Source organism: Gallus gallus, chromosome 3, assembly GCF_016699485.2.
Source record: "Gallus gallus isolate bGalGal1 chromosome 3, bGalGal1.mat.broiler.GRCg7b, whole genome shotgun sequence".
Lineage (NCBI taxonomy): Eukaryota > Metazoa > Chordata > Aves > Galliformes > Phasianidae > Gallus > Gallus gallus.
The window spans coordinates 20,198,666-20,216,460 of record NC_052534.1 but is presented as its reverse complement, the minus strand read 5'-3'; the positions used below and the strand labels follow the sequence as shown (position 1 = coordinate 20,216,460).

Below are 17,795 nucleotides of genomic sequence, written 5' to 3'. Positions count from 1 at the left end.
AATAGAGGAAGTGTGCATTACTATACTGTATTTACTACAACTACTAAAGATTTAGAGCAACATGAAAAAATACAGGTACTAATTTGGGATTCTCTCATTTTTTAAGTTCAGATTTGCTAAGTCTTCTTTTAACACATGTCAAACATCTGCCTCTTCCTTTCTATACTGATTTTGTAGGTTCAGCATTTCTACATTCAGGAGAAGTAACAATTTGAATAAGCTAAAGATTAATTTGCCTTCTTAGATTAATTTGTAAAATCTTAGCTTTCCCACTATTTCCAAGGTCTCTTTAATATTTTGCCCAGAAATCCACTACAAATCAGTCTGTCACAGTCATCAGAAATGCCTTCTAAACTCCTGGGGATGCAGTGTAAGGAATCTCTATACCGCTTTAACTCAGCTGAAGATCTGCCTTTGTAACCAGAAATGCTGAAAACATTCCTTTCAGGTTGGCAGAGAAGAATAACTTTCATACATCTGAGTGTTAATAAGAATATCTTCCCGTTAAAGATTCATGATGAGAACCATTAGAATCTGCTATGGAAATTATATGAACATGATTTGTTAACACTGTCAAAAATCTAGTACTGCAGAAAATACAGACATGTACATCCTCAATTCCAAGCTCCATGTAAAGACAAATTTATCCTTTTTTGTTGTTGTTGTTTTGTTTCATTTTATAAAGGCATCTACAAAATTGTTTTTCATCATGAATCTATTAAATAATGTAAACTTTCCCCTACTCTAACAAACGTGCAACGTTTAAGAGTAGAGGAATATTTTGACATTAATATTTTTTCTGAAGCTTTTCAGCAATCCAGTTTCCACCTAAACAAAATTGATGCTCAAGTCACATTTGGTCATTCCTGTTTCTGCTTATTACTAATGCTTTCTGCATTTAGATGTTATTGGCTCCACCCATACAATCTACTGACATCTCTAACTTTTCAGTATAAAACCCTCCCTGTTTTCTTTCATCTAAGCAGGTAGGAAATTTTTGAGATCAATTTAAAAAAGGAAAGAATACAGAATACTTTGCCTGAATATTTAAAGAGCATTACGTTAAGAAATCTCTGAAGTTCAAAGCAGAAAACTCAGGTGTTTGGTTTTTTTTGTTTTTTTTTGTTTTTTTGTTTTTGTAAGTGTTTGAATGGATCAGAGAAGAATATTTTCTTCTCCACAGGGAAAAACAAACAAACAAACAAACAAAACCAAACAAAATAACAAACAAACAAACAAAAAAGCCCTCAATTTTTCCTAAAATTTTAAAGTTTTTGAAATATCCGTTTTGAACATAAGGCTAGATGTTGCCCCGTCTCCTCAAAGCTGCTAGGTCATCTCCATGAATAGAGAGGTATGTAGGATTGGAGAGCAGATGTTTGCTGTGATTCTTTTTCCTTGGCTGCAGCTGTTGGGCTTGGATACAAGAGCATCTTTCAGGCAGAAGAACTGAAAGTATGAAAATAGAAGCCTGGATTCATACAGCCTAGATTCCACCTGGAGATCTCTGGAGGCTTCTACTGGCAAAAGACTTTAGGACTTCACTGCAATTCAGGATATGAAACAGCACCCAGATTGCATGAGAAAGTGGTACTACATAATGCAGAAGCAGAAAAAGGAAGACAACTAGTTAACAAAGGGGTTCAGGGGCTACCTTCATTTCAGTACTTTATTACTAAGAACACAGAAACTGAACTTGTCAATATGGGGAAAATACTTAAAGGCATTAATGGATGATGGATGCCTAATGGATGCCCCTTTTCAACGTGGTGAAGTGTACATTTGCCATATGTGCTTTTAAAAGGCTTCCTTTTTAATTACAGCTCAATCCCTAGAGAAAAGAAACACTTGAATTTCCTTGAAAATCAATGAGTATTTCAAGCCCTCAACAACTGTCAAGACCAGAAACTAAGCTAACAATATATTTGCAATCATAGTGTTGAAAATACATATCCCTTCTCCAATTATGGATTAACCAGGATGGACCTGAAGCAATTACACTTTCATGGGCTGAAGTGAAAGTCAGTAAAATTTTAATTTTTAGGCAGAACTGATGCTTTCCTAAAAAGAGACTCAAACAAATAAAACATTTCAATTCATACAGCACTTCAAAACACATTGAGAGAATTTATGACTTTCTGGCATTGACAAGTGGTCAGAAACTCATTTATGTAGTTATTAAATTACACAATTTTGTTGAATGAACGGGAAACAGATGTCAGAGAGAATGAACTTTGTCGCTCTGTTTAGGGTCAGTAACATATTATGTTGAGGCAGTAAGTCATAACATCACTAGCGCAAATGCTGAAAGATAAAAGGTTGGAAAGAGCCATGTATGACAATGGAAAGTCAAAAGCCCCCTGTCCCCTTTTTTGTTTTGTTTTGTTTTAAATTACAGCCATTACAGAAGTAAGAAAAAAATTATACCTATTTTATGCCTCTTTTACCACTAGCCTGTAAAAAAGAAAATCTTAGGCTCTGAAAGAAAGTGGTTCAACTTAAAAATACATACAGATCTAAGCAAGATTCTAAACAGACCTGATTCAGAGTGACTGGGATTTCTAGTGACCCAAATCCCAGTATACTAGCTCAGATCACTTCTTTCCCCTCAGGCAGAGTGAGAAACTGGCAGCTAAATAAAATGGAGCTAAAGCAAACAGTCTGATCTCTATGCCATGTCTGTAACAGGGGGCAAGAGTGGCTCCTGTGTAGTACTGAACAAGGCAACATGACCTGATTCATTAGCCTTTTTTTTTTATTATTATTATTTTTAAGCAAAGTAAAACAACAAAGCTCTGTAAGCACTGAGATACTGCAAGTCTGGGTGAGAAGCTGGAATATGGATGGAAAGAATTTGTGTCCTACTGAACAGTGATATACTGGATATACTGGGATTTCAGCTCAGAGAAACTTGCACTTCTTGGAGAGGCTGGAAATGAAAGGCAGTAAAAAGGCTAATGTAATAATTAAAGTTATAAAATATACAATAGGGTAAAAAATATCAAGACCACAATAGAAAAATATAAATAATTTCTGAACACAAGCAACAAAAGCTGCTCTAAGAAGTTTATGAACAATATCACTTTTCCTTAAATTAGTTTAGCTGAATATAACCTGATATAGCTGGAGAATCTGCACATGATCTTCCAAGACTTAGACATAAGACATCAGAAATCAGAAATTTAATTCATCCTTTTCAAATTTTTGAAGGACAAACAGAAAAGTTACTTGACTGTAATCTCCACCAACAAGAGTTCATATTAGCACTAGGCAAGAACACAATCAGAACTGAACTAAAAACCAACTGAATAAAATATATTATGGTGACCACTTCTCCAAACATTTTTCATTCCTTGCCAATTTACAACCAGTTAGGGATTAACACACCTGTAAAAATACCTGGGATGAAATTCAAAATTCTTAAGAATAGCATTATGGGATGGCAATAGGAGATTAATGGAGATCGTGCGAAAAAGATAAATGGCACTACAAGAATACCAGAAAACTGGGGAGAACAGGGGGGAAATTAATTGAACCTATACTTTTGATAAATATTTATTTTTTTGCAGAAGAAAAATGCGTACTAGTTTGAGCTGTCATTATGCTAACCTATATCCTATTTTTCATATTATTAGTAATACATAATGTGGTAGTTTATATTCAAAAATAAAACCAGAATGTATATACCTCATGTATTTATCCAGAAATACTCTAAGGTTACTATGGTTACGAAAAATCCATTACCTTTGAATACAGAATGAAAAAGTTTGACTTAAAGTGTGCACTATTTATTACAGCGATCATCAACAGCCTTCAGGACGTTCTCTAACTGGATTCATTTTTCAGTGTCAAAACTGACCCACCACACCAGCAGCTTATGGCCTGTGCAAGGCAAAGAAATTTGAACTATATGAATTTTTAAATACGTTTTATACTAACTCAAGATGCAGAAATGGCTTTGAATTTTAAGGCCTTGCATTTAAAAGAAAGTAGGATCTTGATACCTTTTTTCCCCCCGAGTTGTCCAATAGGAAATGTTTTCGTTTTACTTGTACCTACTACTATATACAAATTCTGATGGGTCCAGAATAGCATTTACATTTTGCTAAGGTACTTCCAGTTCTGTTGGTGTGCATGTGGTATTAACAATCTCAATCTGAACAAATAACTTGGATACTTAATAAAACTACAACTATTTCAAAATAGGTAATCAGATTACCATTCTTCACTGTACTGCAAAATAGCTTCCAGAGTACTGATATAACTATCATAAGAAAATGGATTATTTAGTTTCGGCTTTTAACAAGCAAGTCTGGGCAGTTCAGAACAACAAGACAATGGTTCTCTAATTAAGAAAATTGAAGGAAGACAGAGGGAATAGAAAAACAACACATTAAATCTGTAGAATGTTTCTTGTCTCCAATGGCTTACAGTTTACTTGTTTTGAGAGCTGAATGCTATGAGACTAAAAACTTACAAAGCTATCAAAAAGACAGCATAGTTCCTGTGAAAGAGGATAACACAGAACAGGATTTAGATACTCTATGGCAATATTAATCTTTCTTGAGTCACAATGGAGTTCTATGAAAGATTCTCTAACAAATTGAACCCTCCGGGCTTTAAAGTGTATACAGCTCATTTTATTTTTCTATTTCATCTGAAATGCTTTAATTTCAACAGGTAATACTTTTTCAGAATGTTTGGTCACTTCTAACCAGAAATAACAGTGCTGTTGTTCACAAAAGACATCCAGGAAGGCTGAGCGCTACACACGAGGCTATTACCAGAGTCCATATGGGTGCAAAAGAATTGCATACCTTCAGCTCAAAGAGGAAAATGCCTTGAAGTTTAACAACATATGACAAAGACACTCAACCAATCACTACTATCATGGTAGCAGAGAGTTAACTTCACAATTCAGTCCAAATGTCTCAAATATTCTTCCACCTTCCTCCACCTGCATCAGGAATAATACCAGTTGGCTACCTAAGCAAGGTAACTCAGGGATGGCATGCAACTAGTTCACATTTGAACTCTGTCTTATCAAACATACAGATCAGCACAGCTGACTCTAAATAATGAATTATAAAATCCAAAAGCAAGACTAAAACAGTCATTAACGCAAAACAATAAGGGGTCTGCTATACAATTTTTCACAGAAACTATGAGATACCCATCGTATATGCTACTTAGAGGAGAACATACCTTTTACAACACATCTGGTTCCATTTCCAAAATAAATTGGTACTCCATTCATATATAAAGTATACTGTGTAATAATACCATTTGGTGTTTTTGGAGGACTCCAACCCACCAGCAAGGATGTGGGAAAGGTTGTTGCTGTGGGTAGCTGCACATCTTCAGGGGCTGGTGAAAAAGTACAACATTTATATTAATTGTATAGTACTGCATATTGTATCATATATCTTACCTTACTGTGGGGGGCAAGAAAAACTGAGAAAGAGAAAGGGAGCGTTTGCCATACTCCTAAGACTTCAAAAATAATTCAGTAAACATATATAAGATTGTTGCAGGTCTACTGTATAACAGCATTTTTAGCTTTCTACAAATTAGAAATTGTTTCAATGAACAATGGCTACCAGAAAGGTTTTTTTGTTTGTTTGTTTGTTTTTTGTGAAGTTAACATTTTTGGAGAGATCTCATGCTTGCAAAGTATGAACATTTTGAGAATTCTCCTATCACCTGTGGGATATTCTAGTGAACACAAAGTTCTGTGAAAGATAAAGATACACTCTTTACTTGTTAGAAAAGTAATCTTGCTTCCGTATCTCTCCAGGTAAATAACACTGAGCACGTGGAAGGGTACATAATTTTAGGGCAGACTTTTTTAAATACAAATTATTTCCATTTTTTCATGCTTGTTATTCATAACCAAAAAGTGACCCATTTTTCTAATTATAAATGCAGATGCATTATTCTTATGCAGCAGTCCTTCCTTCATGCTTTTCATAATTCAATACACTTAGTTATGTTTGTTTAGCACGGATTTTACATATATAACACATTGGAAGTTGGCAATGGATAATAATTAAAAGTTGAGTTCTCTCACCATTTCAATGAGTTATATTTTAGAAGCACAAACAATCCTACTGAATATCGCAAGAGGAACAGAACTTGGGCCTTAGTCTGGGAGGAATATCTTGTAAATTACAAGCTCTGTGCTAGCAATTTAAAACAATAACTAGCAGTGGCTGGCAATGTGAAAACAATATAAAGTAATGAATGTTTCAATAGGGAAACAGGGATAGCTGGAGGGTGTGATATGGTGTCTGTCTTCTGTATCATCAATTTATTGTTACTAAGAGCATGCAACAAGAGTGTCCAAAAATAGAAACTCCGCACAGTGACTTTTTGTTCAATTCTTCTGAGGGATGAAACACATGTTCCCCATGGCTTTATTTGATCTCTGGGGAAAAAAAAAATAATCTGTTCTTGCCTAAATCTTCCTAATACGACAGCACATCTGAAAACAGTGAATGTTTTCTGAAACATAGAATTCCTTCTTTACCAAGAATACTCACTAAGTTGAGACAAGACAGACAGACTTCTTAAATTACTTTATGATACTAGAAAGAAATGTTCAACACTGTATTTCATGTTAACGTCACAGCGTCCATTAATTATTTGGCTGTCAGAGGCTATGCATTTTCATAGCTAATACCACCTGACAAACTCAGTCCGTTTATGTAGAACTTCCAAGAGGTGATACTGTGTTTTGATTGGAATGGTGCTGCTGGCAGTTTTCAACACGTTCACATCAAAAGCATGTTCCAGCCAAGTTAGACAGGAATCCTCAGGACTGTCCTCATCAGGACAACACCTTCCTCAAATACCTGCTCTAACAGTAGTACAACACTCTAGCAGTCTTTTGATAATTATGGCTAAATTCACACAACTTCATTTTAAAATTTTATTTGATTTATTGGTACCTTATAATTAACTTGTTTCTAAGAGAAAATAAAAGGGCCTTTTTAAAAATACATCACTGTTAGAGTTAGTAGATAGGACTGTGGGAGAGGGAATTTTGAAAACGACTCCACATTATGGAGGATTAAACTTTTCCTATAGATTTAAGTCCAAGCCTTTATTATTCTACTGGTACAAATTTGGAGTTACTGACTTTAACAGGATTAACACAGCTTTAGGATGATGGAACCAGGAGAAGGATGAGTTGGACTTGATGTTTAATTGAGAATTGAGTTCTTCTGGGAACATTTGGTGATGTAATTGATGTGTATTATTACCAGGCTAGTCTCTAAAGCCAGAACCATAGCATTATTTTCTCTTCCTTCCTGCTCCAGTTCTTAATGTAAGCTTAGAAAACGTTAATTTACACTCACAACCTTTAAGTTGGAGCCCAACAAGAAGTAAGAGTTTAGAAAAGGGAAAATCTGAACAGTGATTAATAAATAACTCAATTGGCATTTAGAGGTTTCATCATACTGAAATAATTGTTGCCTATTGCTGGTGTTTAGCAGTTAAAAGAAACCATGGAAATCAACCGTTTGATTCTCAATTTCATACTGTGCCATACAATCAATTCTTTTTAGTCAGACTGTCTCTAGATTTACTTCTGAGCCATAGTAAAATGAGGAAGCTTTCATTAATCTTTCAGATGCTTCATATTAATGACAAGGCTCTTGCATGAACAATGTAACAGCAATTAAAAAGCCCATTAATCTGCATTACAGCTATTAAAGATGCATGTCATTAAAGGGTATGGAGTTTGATTCATTTTCGCACCCCCCCAAAAAATGGAGCAATTATGGTCTGGCAATGCACTTTGTCATCAAATTAGGTTGGGGTTTTCCAGCAAATGGCTTTGCAGCATTTAGCTCTTCTCCTGTTTTATTATTCATGACTGAAATGTGGAAGTCAAGACCTTTGAAATTACTTTACCTTCTTGTGGAGTGGAGATGTTCAATGCATGCAAGCTCTCAGTACAGCCAGCCAAAGTGCAAGCGGTTAGGGTTACAGCATAGTTTGTGAAGGGACGCAAGCCTGTCAATATGCCTGCAACAGAAGAAAGCAAGGTGTTATGCATGTACAGTGTACAGACTGATTACATACATACAAAGAGGTGGAAAAGAAAAAAAGGTTTTAAGGTTTCATTCATATCATGCCGCAACAAATTTTGTAAACCAAATTAAAAGTGGTGTTTTACTATGTTCTTAATATTTGTCATGCAGCTAAGTTTCCTTACTTATTCTCACCATAACACACACTACTTCAAGATTGAGCTGCACACTGTATTCTAACCATGACAATAAATATGAGGCTTTATTCTTAGTCCCCAATTCACCTTTTATTTTTACTTTAATGCTTCCTGCTGCCCCTACTTATTCATCTATAAACTCAAGTCTCTTTTTTATATGAAACATCCCACTTGTGTTTCATTACTTCATTGGCAGAATACAGCCCACATGCTCATTACTACTGTAACATAATTCAGGTGACACAGTACTCAGGGATTTACAAGAAAAAAATATTTGTAAACTTGTCTTTTTCGGGTCCTGTTTGTGTTAGAGAAAAGTTGAGGGAATGCCACATGTATATCAACAGTTTGTAGTGGATACAACAAATTGCTCCTCGACACTTCAGGAAGTTACACAGTATCTTGAACAGAAACATGCACATGAATTCATGGAAGTGAGTTTATGGTTACAACATACTTATTTTCTGAGTGGGGTAGTCAGAGTAAGTCTACTACTTTTTACAGTGTTCATTAATACATGTAGTCACATGGAAACACAAAGTTAGCTTTTATTGAATTGGTTGTTTTTGTATCTTTTATTGTAATTTATCCAAAGACTTCAAAGATGGGCATTGTTAATGATGTTTCTATTTTAATTTTCTGAGGTTCTGTCCTTACATTTTAAGAGATCATCAGAAGTAGCAGTACTCATGCCAGAGTAGTTGTGTTAAACTGAAACCAGTTGAACAGGATTGACTCTCTGGTAATAGTTCTGATTTTGCAATTCCCATGTTGGCAGAGAAAAACTGTACTGCCATCTTATTATCTAGTGTAAATACTACATGGAAGGAAGAGAATGTTGTGTCAGTCCCTACCCAAGCAAATGTGTCTGTAAGCTGTGACAAAAGACATTTGTAAGGACATTCAATATGCATAAAAAAAGAAAATAATGATGTTTCAAAATGTCAGTATCCCTGTCAAGCAGCAATACTGGTAACTACAGGAATTCTCCATCAGAGAAATGTCACTTATTTCTAGATCACTGAATGTTAAACATGGGAAAGTATAAAAGGTACTTTTGGTACCTTCAGCAAATAAACACATACAGAAACCAAATCCTCTATGACATTTGCAGGTTCTTGGTTAAGAGGAGCATGGTATAGAGCATATGCTATCCCTCTATTCAGTCTGCTGTGCTTTAGGAAGCAATTTAGTTTTATTTGTACATTTAGCACTTATAGCATTCTTTTCTTATGAGCAGTGAATTAATGCTCCTTGCATTTCATGATGGAAGACATTCTGTGGGGTCATCAATGGCTTCAGGCACTGAGAGTCACACTCACATATCCAGTAAGATGTTCATAGCTGTAGAAGGTTTGGATTGGGTTGTTTGGATGTGGTTTTTACTTTTGACAAAGTAAAAAGGTTTTATATGAAGCATATTAAGCATCTGCAATGCAACAGAGTGTACATTATGGAGGTAGGTTTATGAAGGACAGTGAGAATTTGAAAAATAGAACAACCTTTTGGCAACAGAAAGTATCTGTTAAAAAACCATTTTTGGCAAAAAAAAAAGCAACTAAAAGTATACTTTGTTTATCTCATAATTAATATCTTTCCTTCACATGTACACTTGCACTATTTTTCTCAGCAAAGAAACAGATGCACTGCATAGGTAGGCAATAGAAAATGCACAGATTTTATTTACATACTTCAGCAAACTACTTTTTCCTCAGCTGCCAACCTATCTGTTTGGCCAGCATCCACTGTAATCTGTTCTCCTTCATTATGTTAATCTGTGGGCGGAAAGATTTCTGTCATCTTCAAATCGCTTGTACAGCAATGGTAAACACCTTGGCCTGTCTGTAATTGGACAGGTGTCTGCATTGGTGTCACCCGGCTTTTAATTCAATTAAAGAACTGGCTGCTCTGCTCTCATTACCCACTCTTTTCCTCTGCACTTTTAGTCAGGCAGTGAAATTTACACCCATTGCCTGACTATCTTAGTGTACAAAGTCAGCAGTCCCATAGCAAAGATCACCACCAATACACGTGAAATAATTTATAGCCCAGTGAAATAAATTCTGCAATAAAAAATAGCCTATGATCCAATGAAGATGGTTGACAGCTTTTAAAAAACTTTTCCAGACTCCTCAATTTGCACACATGTAGACTGACATCCCTTGTCCATACCCAACAACTGATGATCTGCTAAACAGTCCACTGGGCTTTCCAATATGGGATGTTAACAAAGCAACCTTTGGCCACAGTCATACTTACATGTATTCTAGCAATGTCAGCAGGAGAGAGGTAGGTAGGTAAACTGTCACCTTGATCAGGGAATAGAATTAGAGGGACCATCAATATTTAAGAAGAGGGCCAGCCTCCTGCATTTGAGATGTGAGTTCCATTCATTCCATCTGCCACATCAGAGCAGTTGAATCCATCCAGACTTAGAATTTACACCACAGACTATGTTCCTAGCCTTAAAACCCACATAGGGAATCAGAGATGGTAAATCATTCTAACACCCCACTCCTATCTGCCCACTCAAAGAACCTTTGGAAATAAATTTAAGTTCTAACACAGACATTTTGACACAGTGACCCCATGAAACTGAATAATGTCATTTGTTAAATATGAATGTAAAGTTAACAGTCTAAAAGAGTGATCTGGAATCACACCTAGAACATTAAGCCCACTTTATATGCAAAACTAGCATTTAATTTTCTATACTTTTATTTAAATGATCTTTAATTATTTGCAATATTTGAAGTTGGGGGCTAGAATTCTGCCAGAGTAAAAAATGTTCGTTCTTGTGGATAAAGGATAAAAATATTAACATGGACAGCTGAAATGAGTCAACAATGAATTTATGATAAAACAGACATGTTAACTGGTCAGAATGAGTTGCACCCTTATAACCAACCCATTCATTATAACACAGACAGTACATCAGAAGATCAAATATCAAGCTTCTTCCTTTCACTTCTCCATAAAACAGACATTTCTTATATTCAGTATACCGAAAAGGGAGTTGTCATATACTCAGAGGTTCTGCCACAACATTCCACTATATTTAGAATGGAAAAGTGGTATTTTTAATCAAGGAAAATAATTATTTTATCACTAAGGTATGAGGGTAATATTCTGTTCACAAATGCTGAAAAACAGGTTCAAAGGCAAGTATAGTATTTTGATAATTTCCTCATCTAATTAAAAGTTTGTTCTAAAAGTGATGTCCTCCCTTCCCTGAAATACTATCCTTCTTGTATAGGATGTTACTTAAAAATATCACCTGATCTTCAGAGATGGCACATTTGCTTATGGTAACTCAGAGCTTTTATTCTGTACATCAGAATAAAAATTAAAATTGAGGTGAGTTTATTCTGAAAAGCCCACTCACCCACACACAACTCACAAAAAAACAGCTATTTAATCTTACATCTGTAACACAAGTTCTAAAATTATTTTCCTCTTTTCACAAAATAAAAACACTCCGTTAAGATGGTGGAAGAGAAGCATTTTGCAAGGTTAATTCAATTTTTTTACAGGTAAATTCAGATAATTTTAATCATAACCAGGCACTACTTTTATACAAATACTGAAAATTCAGCTCTGCTACTGAACATAAAGATCAGTCAAAGTCAACCACAGAGCTTATCCACACAACTTCCACTTGTTTTTGCCGGAGGGACTCTTCCTTGCCAGACTTTTACATTGTTTCCTCCCTAAGACTCTACTTCATAAGGACTTACTGTGAAGTACAAATTGTGCAATTGAAACAACATTCTACCTTATAGATGTATCATAATGCTTTTTTTTTGAGCCATTAAAAAAAAAAATACCAAATCCTCTCTCCCCAAACCCAAACTATGTAGCCAACTTGAACGCCTGAGGTCATACAGCATCTGTCTAACAAAGTCACTTGTGTGTCGAGACGCATCATTGCCACAGTACACTTAATCACAGTCCACTGACCAGAAAAGGAAGTCCTCAACTGACTTTGTGTTTTCGACCGATTGTAGCAAAAACTGTTAATGTACATGTGTCTTCTGTGTATGCATCTCTGAGCTGTAAGCCTCTGCTCATCAATCTGTCGCATACATCTGCATTTTTAAAGCAACTTTTACCATAAGCAGAGTATGAATCAAAATGCTTTGGCTTAGAAGAACAAAGAAGTTTGCTTTGGTTACTGGCTTGGAAGACCCCTTTCCCTTTTTCCCAGCAATTCCTACTTTATAATCAACCAAGCACAAGCTCCACTGGTCTCAAAGATGCAATTCAGGTTGCAACATTTCAAAGAAGGCTGAAATTCCTTCACTAGACACAACAACTCTGGCTGCTTTAATTTGCAGAACACCATAATCCAATGGTCTCATTTTGCATCAGACACTGCTTAACCACAGAAAGATTTGGTTTATAATATCTTATCACTCTGTTCCTCTTGATCTTCACAGATAAGTTTGGCATTGCTAATCTTCTACTGTATGATTAATTTTAAAAGTCTGCAGAGAAGGAAAGATTCTTAACTCTTTGCAAACTACGTCTATAAAAAGATACTAATAAACCCTTTATTTCTCACAAAAATTAGGAAGTTGATTTCTTTTTTGTCAATAAAAGTATCAGTATGTAGCTAAGTGTTGATGTAATTTGGATAAAATTTTCAGGTTTATTTGATCAGATAATTTACATTTCATATGAATAAATTTATAGAACATCAATGGACTGTAAACAAGATTCATTTAGGTCTAAACTCAATCAAGTTAGAACCTTAATATTGCAAAATGCTAATATCAATCGTGCTTTAAAATGCATATATTGAAAAATATGCTGCTAGTCTGCTAAAGCCTGCTAAATGGAAAGAGATAAGAACCTGTGTTCTGCCACCCTGATTTAGAGTCACCAGGAGCTCAAGTGCTACCTGACAATTTACAGGAACCTAATGGGCATCGACAGATCTATTGGCTGCCCTATGTTACATTAGCTGCAGCAGTCAGACAGGGAGCTGAGCATAAGCTCAGGTGCAGCTGCTTGTATATGCTTGTAGACTCCTTCTGCTCCTTCCCCTGACAGAGATGTGCCTGTACGTGGGCGAGACAGGGAAAACAAGTGCCTGCAAACCCACAAGTAAAAAACATACCAGCAAGAAGCATCACATCCCTCATTATTACCAAGATTTTGGTACAACACCTTCTGTAAGATCCCAAAAGACAGCATTTTGCAGATGAAGGACAATCTCCATGAGAGACATCCATGCAGTTGGTCCGTGCCCCTCAGTACAGCACTATCCAGCCTGTGCCATGGCCTGCTTTGGTTGCCGATATTCTGGCCCATGCTGACCACTGCTCCAGACCTTGAAGAGCCCTGCATCTGGTATTGCAGGGCCTGGCCCTGAGGCTGCTCCTGCAGCCCCCTGACTCCCAAACCCTGCAACAGGTGATGGTAGATGCCTGCAGGAAACCCCAAAACTACTGCTCTAAGCCCCTTTGCAAAATGAAGTAGGGTTTGCCAGGCAGACACAGATGCTTTCCACTGCTAGCTTAGGCCTGGCAGAAGTCTCACTCATCGTTTCACTCGGAGTGAGAAGCTCTTCTCTGGAGTATTTTCTTTAAACACGGTCATTTTCCAAGCTGGCAGTGAGCTTTCCTTCACCCCACTGGCAAGCCTAGCCAGTGGTAGGAGGCCTGAGTTCCTCTTCTGAGTGGAAATCCTCCACTTTCCAAAGCCAGGGCACAGCCTTATCGCTTTGATTAACCATATCAAATCATCAAATTAACTTTTCCTGAGACAGTCAACTGCCAAGCATAAAAGACTTGAGGGTGAAAAGAAATCATAAATTAAATTTTTAAGGAATGGCAACTGTGGGCATTTGGAGGATAAAGCGACAACGATTTCCTCATCATCATGTGTGCAGCCACAACTTCAGCACTTGGTTATTGTGGTAATGACATAGGTACAGAGAGCTACAGTAACCATTTGAAATTGAAAATAGAAAAAAGAACTCTGTAACAGAAATACAAAACGTCTGTGAATTCTTTTGCTGAATATCTTACCATTTGCAGCTTTCACTACTGTTCTTCATTGTCTGTAATTGGGAGCTGGTGAAACTTAGAGACTTGTGGATCTCCTGAATTCTACGATTTTGAATTATAAAATGTATTTCTCTTAAGTGCTGACACTAGGGGCACCTTTGCTGGGACAGGAAGAGGCAAATGCCATTTTTTATCTGAATATTGGGTCTAAACTAGGAACAATTTGTGAAAACAGAAGGTATGGCATACGATACAGAGTATGTGAGAATGTTAATTCAAACACTCAGAGTCAAGAAGAACTTGAAGAGAAGCTTAGAGTTATTTCTCATGAGCTATTTTCTGTGTTACACAGCAGGGTGTTTGTGTGTATTCTGAGCATTAATTGATAAGGATGAGAAATGATCACCTTGCTGGATTAATTTTCTGATGGTAAAACTTGCTAAGACACATCAGACAAGCCTTAAGGCTAAGCAATAATCCCCTCTTCATTCTCTTCTAGATGTAATGAGACACCCATGGGAAAGTGGCTGAACACTCTAAACCTTCCCACAGCTGCAGCCAGTTAGTAACTATCTCACAGAACTATACGTTTAAATCAACTTTTGAAAACAATCTTCTCTGCCTAAGCACAGGAGGCAACTTGCAGCCAGCTATATTGGGAGCCAGTGATATAAGGGATCACATGAAAAGGAAGATGAAATTACTGCTGAATCAGTACAGAGCTCACTTTGACTTAGATTTTCCTAACTGATACGCCAACCTGATAGACTTCTATAATAAGATGAAAAGCTTCATAAATGCAGAGATAGAAATAGATGTTATCTTGACCTTAGTATAGCTTTTGACACTGTCTCCCATAGCATCCTCACAGACAAGCTGACAAAGTACAGATAAGTGGACAGTGAAGTGAATTGAAAGCTGGCTGGATAGCTGGACCCAGAAGGCTATAATCAGTGGCATAAAATCCAGTTGAAGGCAAATCAGATGTGTTTCCCAAGGGTAGATACTGGGGCCACTGCTGCTCAATATCTTCTGTGTTCTGTACTGTACAGTGCTCAATTCTGGAGCTCCCAACACAAGGACATCGAGCTGTTGGAGCGGGTCCAGAGGAGGGCCACAAAGATGATCAGGCTGGAGCACCTCCCCTGTGAAGACAGGCTGAGGGAGCTGGGGCTCTTCAGCCTGGAGAAGAGAAGGTTCTAGGGGGACCTTTTAGCAGCCTTCCAGTATCTGAAGGGGGCCTAGATTTAGACTAGATATTAGGAAGGAATAGTTTACCATGAGAGTGGTGAGACGTTGGAACAGGTTGCCCAGTGAGGTTATAAATGTCTCCTCCCTGAAAGTATTCAAGGCCAGGCAGGATGGGGCTGTGAGCAACCTAGCCTAGAGGGAGGTGTCCCTGCCTGTAGCAGGGGGTTGGAACTAGATTATCTTAAAGGTCCATTCCAAGCCATTCTATGATTCTATGATTAAGCATTTAGTAAGTTTTTCTTTAACTCCTTGTACTGCAGAATTCTCCTGTAGTGCAGTACAACACGTCAGAGATTCCAACCACCATGTAACAAAATCACATTACTACATTTACCATTCTGACCAGTGTCGCAGCTCTTGGTGACTGTGAATGTTTCCTAGGATTTGTACTATTTTCCAAATGCTGATTATACAGAAGGCTACAATATGAGTGTAAGGGTAGCAACTTTTTGTTTCCAGCTCTTTCCACCTCCTCCTGTATTACCAACACTCTGAAATATGAACAAAACTAGTTTTGAGACACTATGGCATCATACTCCAAGTACAGCTTGTTTTTTTAGTTTAGAAAACAAACTGACCAAGACTTCCTCAAAACTGATTCAAAACAAAAAGCAAAACTTATAAAACAGTGGTCTATCCATGATGAATGCAGCACAATTAATAAGAGAATAAAGGAAAATTATTAAGAATATAGTAAAATTATGACGATTATAATAAAATTATAATGAGAGAAAACTGTTGACATTTTTAATACTCCAGTCAAAATCATGTTGATTTTTTTACTTCTCATTTCCTCTTAAATCTATATACAAAATTCATGGATCAAACACACACCTTTGAATATTAAATTTTGCAGGAACCTGTGCTACATCAATGTATAGTGATTACATCTACAGCTATGTGCCATATTTTATCCTATGTTACCAGCAGCAAAACTGCAATTGCCATGTTTACGACACATGAAAAGAAGCAGTCTTTACTGTCCCACCACCACCTTTTTGTTGCTATACAGTTACCTTCCAGGTTATGTCCAGCAGCATGAGTCTACTGTGTCTAGGCAAACACTTTCTCCAACACTCGCTCAAACATCCTTTTAATAGCCCTCAGATTGTATTTAAATGAATTTCTGTGCTCATCATCTACACACTGTGAATCTGCTCTTGGAGTCAAACTGTCCGGTTTTCAAAAAATACTGTTAATTCATCACTTGAGATTTCTTATTTTCTCCATTATAATTCTCATGTTTGAGGGTAGCCATCTTCTAATGCTCACAAACCAATCTCTCTGTGTAGCCTGAACTGAAATCAATGGGCTAAAGGCAAAACCACATCTATCAGAAGCAGTGATTTAACAGAAATAGTTTTTCACTGGTCTCAGTTCTGACCTCAGCATGAGGGCTTGAATTACATATTTCATACAACACTGAAACCAGGAAATACATTTCTAAAATATCAGGCAGCAGCTATATATAACAAAAGGAAGTACTCCTTTCACACAGACAAAACTGAATCCGAAAACTTACTGCATTAGCAAGTCACAAAAAGCAAAACCATAAATGGTTAAGAAAAGAAAGATAATACTACCACAGATCACTATGCACAATGGTGAAGATGCAACTTCCAGATGAGGAATTAGACAAACTACCAACTGAAGTTACATTAACAGGAAGACTCACTGTATGTCATATTCCCAAGAATCTACAATCTGACATTATCAGAGAGGACAATGGTTGAATAGAGTCATTTTTAAGTTCTTAGGGTCACTTAATTTTGCATTATTCAGCACTTACCTGCTATAAAGGACAAAAAAAAAAAAAAAAAAGAAATCTATTTAATATCCTCATATAATATAAAGGAATGACTTATCCCTCTGCCTCCTGAAAGCTGCTTCCGTTTACCTCTTTCATATCCAGCACAGTGTAGACTTTTCCTAACACTAGCATGCAATCATGTCATAATACCAATAAGAATTAAGCTAAACTTAAGTTCTGAACATTAGTTGCTGTTATCTAACATACACTACCTAACATATGGTCTCAAATTTCTATTAATGTAATTTATATTGCATTTCCACACAGATAGAGTATTCAAACAAAAAGTTCGTCAAACAAATCACAGTAATAATGAAAAGTAAATGCAATTTATGTGTTGCAAGCACATTATTAACAAATAGTCAAGAACATTCCAAATGAAGAAAAAATATGTGCATGTTAGCTTTGAAAATTTATATCTACATTACAGCAGAGAACAACACAAAACATACATATTTATGTAGAAACATTGAACACATATTAC

At 36.5% G+C, this 17,795-nt stretch overlaps 1 protein-coding gene across 8 annotated transcripts in view; it reads right to left on the bottom strand.

Moving 5' to 3' along the window:
• The window catches only part of USH2A (usherin), a 370,614-nt gene that overhangs the window by 203,235 nt on the left and 149,584 nt on the right, over positions 1–17,795 (bottom strand). For all 8 annotated transcript variants that reach the window (XR_005858133.2, XM_015283893.4, XM_419417.8 and 5 more), the window contains exons 31-32: positions 7,921–8,034; positions 5,206–5,367 (exon numbers count right to left, since the gene is read on the bottom strand). Coding sequence is in view for 7 of the 8 variants with exons in the window: in XM_015283893.4 (XP_015139379.2) it covers positions 5,206–5,367; positions 7,921–8,034 (276 nt within the window). In the remaining variant the exon portion in view is untranslated. The remainder of the gene's footprint in view (positions 1–5,205; positions 5,368–7,920; positions 8,035–17,795) is intronic.